The sequence below is a fragment of the Nicotiana tomentosiformis genome, chromosome 2 (genome assembly GCF_000390325.3).
Source record: "Nicotiana tomentosiformis chromosome 2, ASM39032v3, whole genome shotgun sequence".
Taxonomy (NCBI): Eukaryota; Viridiplantae; Streptophyta; class Magnoliopsida; order Solanales; family Solanaceae; genus Nicotiana; species Nicotiana tomentosiformis.
The window spans coordinates 59,517,706-59,524,309 of record NC_090813.1 but is presented as its reverse complement, the minus strand read 5'-3'; the positions used below and the strand labels follow the sequence as shown (position 1 = coordinate 59,524,309).

The following is a 6,604-nucleotide window of genomic DNA, read 5'->3' as shown; positions in this document are numbered from 1 at the left end:
TATTTATATGCATCAAAATAGAGTCATAAAACTGAGCTATACGGTAAACAAGTATAAACATGACTGAGTATAATTTTTCAATCAAAAACAATGAGAGGATAGTAAGAGAAAGCCCCTAAGGGTCCATCCAGTACTGGCGCAAGGCCCAAACATGGCATTCAGCCCAATTTACAGAAACTCTTTCTAAACTATATAAGTATCATATAGTTTCAACAAAATATGCAACTTTACAGTTGCTACAGGAGGTACCAAGTCACAAATCCCCAACGGTGCACGCCCACACGCCTGTCACCTAGTATGTGCATCACCTCAAAATAGTAGAATGATATAAAATCTGGGGTTTCGTACCCTCATGACTAGATTTACAATGGTTACTTACCTCAAACCGGTCAAATGTCTACCCCGCAATGCTCTTGCCTCTCGACTCAGCCTCCAAATGCTCCAAATCTATTCATAATCAGTACAATACCATCAATGTATGCTAATGGAATGAATTCCACAAGAAAAGCTTTAAAATTAGACCAAAACCCAAAATTGGCTGACCGGGCCCCCGGGACCACGTCTCGAAATCCAACAAAATTCAAAAAACTAGAAAGCTCATTCACTCACGATTCAAACCATATCAAATTCATCAAAACCCGACATCGTTTGATCTTTCAAATCCTTAAATTACTCTCCAAATATTCCTAGCCCTAACCCTTCATTTTCACTAATTACAATGATTAAACAACGGGAAAATCACCATATATACTAGTATTAGGCTCAAGTAACTTACCTTAAAGAAAACCCCCTTGATTCCCTCTTCAAAACTCTCCAAAAAGCTCCAAATCTAAATAGAAATTGTGAAGAATGCCCAAACATTCGCGAAGTGCTCCTATATACCTTATGCCCAAGAATCTCGCACCTGCGGCCCCTTTACTCGCACCCGCACGACTGCACCTGTTGTACAAGGAGCCGCACCTGTGCAACTCACTTATCTGCCCATACTCCGCATCTGTGGCAAACCCGTCGCACCTGCGAAGGCGCATCTGTGTGTTTCCTCCGCTTCTGCGAAGCCTGTCCAGTATTCCCCTTTCCGCATCTGTGCCCCAAATTTCGCACCTGCGGGCTGGCAGATGCAACCTCCAACTCGCACTTGCTCAACCTGCCTAGCCCAGCATCGCCCGCACCTACGCACTCCCCACGCGCACCAGCGGCCTCGCACCTACGAGGCTTTCTTCCATATGTCCGAAAATAGCAGTAGCAGCAGCTTCAGCTGCATTTTCCAACTTCGACAAATCCGTTAACCACCCTGAATCATACTAACAAGTCATATATCAACATAGAAACTTAGTCGAACCTAAGGATCTCGTGGTTCATCCGGGTTCATTTATATTTGGTTGTACCCGGAATAGGCATCGAGAAAACTGAGGATCTCGTGGCCGGTCGTGGCATCGATCATGCGATCGATGTTAGGCAAAGGAAAAGAGTCCTTGGGGCATGCCTTATTTAAATCTTTGTAATCCACACACATTCTTAGTTTGTTCCCTTTCTTAGGACTACTACTACATTTTCTAGCCATTCAGGGTATTTGACTTCCCAGATGGACCCTATTTTAAGAAGCTTAGTTACCTCATCTTTGATGAAGGCATGCTTGATCTTGGACTCGGGTCCGGATGGAATTTCGGGTCCATGCTCAGTTTATGAGTGGTGATCTCTAGTGTAATTCTTGTGTATGTCGATATGGGACCAAGCAAAATAATCCATGTTAGCTATAAGAAAAACCCCGTGCCCATGTATACCTTTCGACCGGGCAGATGTTCGATCAGTATGCCCTGCTCAAGCTCTTCGACCGTTGATTTGGTAGCATGGAATCACCAGGGACTATGAAGGATTGAGGAACCCCTTAGTCATCGTCTTCGTCAGTCCCCTACTTATTTAGTTAGGTTGAGGCCGACGTCTGTGATTGCTATTTGGCTTCCAGTTTTGCTTTCGAATCTGACTCATTTGTTGATGAGAGTGTCGATATTGGATTCACTTCATCGACGACAAACATTTCCTTCGTGACGGGCTTCTCCCCGTATATTGCTTTAATCCCTTCCGGTGTTGGAAAATTTAGCACCTGGTGAAGGGTCGAGGGCACAACCCTCATGTTGTGGATCCACGGTCTCCCGAGCAGGGCATTATATCCCCTTCTATCACATAAAACTTGGTCTCATGGATGGTCCCGACTGCGTTCACTGGTAATGTTATTTCTCTCTTAGTAGTTTCACAAGCCATGTTGAATTCGTTTAGTACTCGAGCCGCGAGCAGGATTTTTTCATGTATGATGAGTTGTTCTACTACCCTTGGTCGAATGATGATGACCAAACTACCTGGATCAATTAACACATGTTTAACTCGAGTTTTATTCATCAGTAAAGATATTACCAGTGCATCGTTATGGGGCTGTATGATTCATTCTGCATCCTCGTCGTTGAAAGATAAGGTTCCCTCTGGTATATAGTCCCTAGTTCATTTCTCCCTCGTGATTGACACCTTGGTGCATTTTAACTCGTTTTGTTTATTGGAATCCCTGTTTCTAAAATGATTCTTGGCTCGATCACTCATAAACTCCCGAAGGTGCCCGTCGTTGAATAACCTGGCTACTTCTTCTTTCAACTGTCTACAATCTTCTGTTTTGTGGCCATTGGTGCCATGATATTTGCACATTTGGTTGGGATTTCTCTAGGATGGATCAGTTTGTAAAGGTTGAGGCCATTTGGTATCTTTGATGCATCTGATAGCCGATACGATGGCGGTTGCGTCAATATTAAAGTTATATTCTGATAATCGTAGTGCCTCTTTAGGTACGGTAGGCATGTCGAAGCCGTTATTACTCATAAGGCCCCGAGAGCTCTGGCCTCGATCACTCCACCTTTCATTTGGTACAGTATTTTGCCCATATCCGCTGCTCCTATGATCTACATTATACGGCTGGTATCCATCGTTGTTCAACCTCGGTTCTCGGTCAATGTCCCTCTTGATTTTATTAACAGACCTGATAGGATAAACGGACCCGGAAGGAGACCCAAGCTGGTAATCTTCGACCTTGATCTTTAATTGATACCGATTGTGCATATCGGCCGAAGTAACAGCATGGTATTCTATCAAATTCTGCTTCAACTGTTGCGAAGCCACCGAATTTCGAACATTGAGTCCTTGGGTGAAAGTTTGAACAGACCAATCATCGGCGACCAGTGGCAAATCTATTCGTTCAATTTGGAATCGAGACACGAATTCTCTGAGCATTTCGTTGTCCTTCTGTCTTACCTTGAAAAGGTTTGACTTCCTGGTTTCGACCTCGATGGCCCCATCGTGTGCCTTTACAAAAGAATATGCAAGCATAGCAAACGAATCAATAGAGTTAGGTGGTAAATTGTGATACCATATCATAGCTCCCTTTGACAGGGTTTCCCTAAATTTCTTTAGCAAGACAGATTTGATCTCGTCATCCTCTAGATCATTCCCTTTGATAACACATGTGTAAGAGGTGACATGTTCGTTTGGGTCGGTCGTTCCATTGTATTTAGGAATCTCGGGCATGCAAAAATTCTTGGGAATCGGTTTGGGAGTCGCGCTCGGGGGGGGGGGGAAGGGGGAGTGTTTTTACACGAACCTTTTGGAATCCAGACCCTTCAATATTGGTGATGCCCCCGGGATTTGATCGACCCTAGAGTTGTAAGTTTCCATCCTCTTGTCCTTTGTTTCAATCTTCTTTCCCACGACTCAACTCGTTTTGTCAGTTCTTCGAGCATCTTCATGATTGCAGGATCGACCCCCGACTCCTTCTCATTCGATTTCCTTGAAACTGATTCGACTCTGTGGACAACTTCCTGGGACGGCTCAGGCTCGATCCTGCTCGGTGGGTGATTCTGGTTTTGGAGCTGGGCTATCGCTGCTTGTTGAGCCTGCAACATTTTGAAGATCACCTGCAGGATGATCCCGCCCTCTTCGCCGCCAAATGTGCTTTGAGCGGCTGATCGAACGTCTCTACGGATGTTGTTCTCGGGATCGACGGCCAAATTTGCATTGATGGCTACATGCGAGCTGACGTCGATTGGATCTACAGTCGGACTCCATCGAGGCCAACTAGAGGTATGTCGTTCCCTTGTGTTATGTTATCATTTTTGTCGTGGTGACCAAAATCATTGTCCACGTGTAGGTCTTAGAGTTCGATATTTTGATCCTGGAATCAAAGATACTCCAAAGAACAAGTGTAAAATAGTGTGTGTTATGAAAGTTTGTACCAGGTAATCACTATTATCCTTAGCTCCATGGTGGGCGCCAAACTGTTTACCCAAAAATCGGATAACAATTGAATTTATACGTAATTTTAAGGATACGTGATATAACTTGATACAAATTAAGAAAACAGATTAGAAGTGAAATTGACGATAAAAGAATATATGTAAACCACATAAATCGAATAGCCTTGGCCTTCGAGTTCGATCACCCTTCAACCAAGAGATGTCTCAACTGATGTATGAACATAATAACAAGATGATAAAAGCTAGAAAATGACAGTATATTACTTTATGTTGCGTAATGTGATTTGTGTTACAAATGATCTGACCCTCTTTATATAGTAGGGGAATCCTACTCTTAATACAATTCTATACAATGTAAAAAATCTCATGATTTGCTAATCAATCGGCCTATCCTTGATACGTGTCGAGATTTCTGTCGTGATCTACAACTGATCGCGGATATTTCGTCCTTTTGTTATTCGGCTCGGCAAATTTCCTTCGATCTCGTCTGATCTCGATTTTGTTCAATGACATGGTCTCGAGCTTAACGATATAACTTCGTACCTCGGTTCGATATAATTCGAGGTCGAACTTTAACCTTCCATATATCAGTCTCGATTAGTCACACAAGAGCCAAGAGGCGAACCCGGTTTTGACCGTATACACTTTGATCTCGAGTTACTAATAGTATTAATTTTCAGTGGAATAGTTCATCTTTGAGAAAGAGAAGTATCTTTCACGAAATTTACCACAAGCAAGTTATATAATTTTTCTCATGATACGGGAATTCGGACGGCTTAATGTTGTTTCATATTTGATTGCTTATCTTTTATGTTTTGACATTGGTTTCTTCTTCATTCATTTTTGGCAAAACGGCCTAATATGCACCCAAATTGTACCTGTTTGTCATCCTAGTAACTGAACTTATGGCTTTTTTATTTAAATACCTCAAGTCAACTATTTGCATAGGAGTAATAAATATCTCTGATGTATAACATGTTTGGCGAAAAGTATCTTATTTTGAGAACAACTTTTCAAAAAAGTACTATCGTAGAAAAGCAATTTGTGTTTTGTTATTTAATTTGAAAAGCATTTTTGAATAATAATTTGTGTTTGGTCAAATTTTTTAAAAAGTACTTTTATGTGTCAAATTACAAATAAGGACATGGAGAGATTTGATTAATAGTTAATATTATATAAGTAGATAAATAATTACAACAAAATAACAACAACAACATACCCGGTATAATTTCACAAGTGGGGTCTGAGGAGGGTAGTGTGTGCATAGACCTTACCTCTACCCGGAAAGATAAATAAGTTATTTCCGATAGACCCTTGGCTCAAGATAAGGTGGAAAAGAAAAAAAAAGGGAAAGAATAAGAAGAAGAAGAAGAAAAAGAAGAAGAAGAAAAAGGGGGGAGAGAAAGGCGGGGGAGACAAAAGACTAGATAAATAATTAAAAATATTTATTACTAAAGATAATAATTAAGTTTTTATTTTATTTAGGTAAAATATAAAAATAAAATTGAAAAGTACTCTATTCTTTCAAGATAATTTAAATATATAAAAAAATCATCCAATAAATATGAAAATTCATCCCAAAAGTCATTTTATATTACTTAATAGTTTAAACTAAATAATGTTATTTTGGTATATATAATATTTTGCAAAGGGTATTTTTGGTAGGGAAAAAAGTCAAAACTGCTTCTGCTTCTACTTCTGGAGAGAAACTACTTTTTTCTGCTTCTAGCCAAAAACACTTTTAAATTAAAAAAAAACTTGGCCAAACACCTCAAATTGAGGAAAAAAGTACTTTGTTTTGAAGAAAAAAAATACTTTACATGGTGAGAAGCTTGGCCAGCTATTAGCGTGTTTCTCAATCGCACATTTGTTCATTTATGTATTGAAATGTTGTAAATTGTGAATTTTGTTATAAAATAAAAACTGTAAAGTAAAGATAAGTATAGAGAGAAACTTATATATTATTCAAACTTCAAACTTCTGTACATAATGAACTGAACACTTCTCTATTTATAGAAGAAAGGAAGCAGTTACGAGGCTTTTCAGGAAGCAGCTGCAAGGCTTTTCTTTAGCTACTTATAAGCTGTCTGCATGAGCTGCTTGCAACCTGCCTGTTTAATAAGAAGCTGCTGCAAATCATTTCATTGAGCTGCTTGCAACCTGCCTGCATCAGCTGCTTGTAGATAAATTTCAACAGAGTACTAAATGGATAATCTTCTTCAGGAAGATTATCTAGAGCGGAGTAATAAATGAACATCCACAATATAATTATTTTCATAACATTCCCCCTTGGATGTTCATTAAAAGGTATTGTG

The 6,604-nt window shown here is 40.0% G+C and overlaps 1 protein-coding gene across 1 annotated transcript; it reads right to left on the bottom strand.

Moving 5' to 3' along the window:
• Window positions 1-2,706: 2,706 nt before the first annotated feature.
• On the bottom strand, window positions 2,707-3,564 carry LOC138904878 (uncharacterized). Its single transcript, XM_070193377.1, has one exon. The coding sequence runs from the start codon at window positions 3,562-3,564 to the stop codon at window positions 2,707-2,709; it is 858 nt and encodes a 285-aa protein (XP_070049478.1).
• Window positions 3,565-6,604: the final 3,040 nt, after the last annotated feature.

What these genes read in the sequence shown, in the direction of transcription:
- LOC138904878 (XM_070193377.1), bottom strand. Translation starts at nt 3,564, where the DNA reads ATGCCCGAGATTCCTAAATACAATGGAACGACCGACCCAAACGAACAT.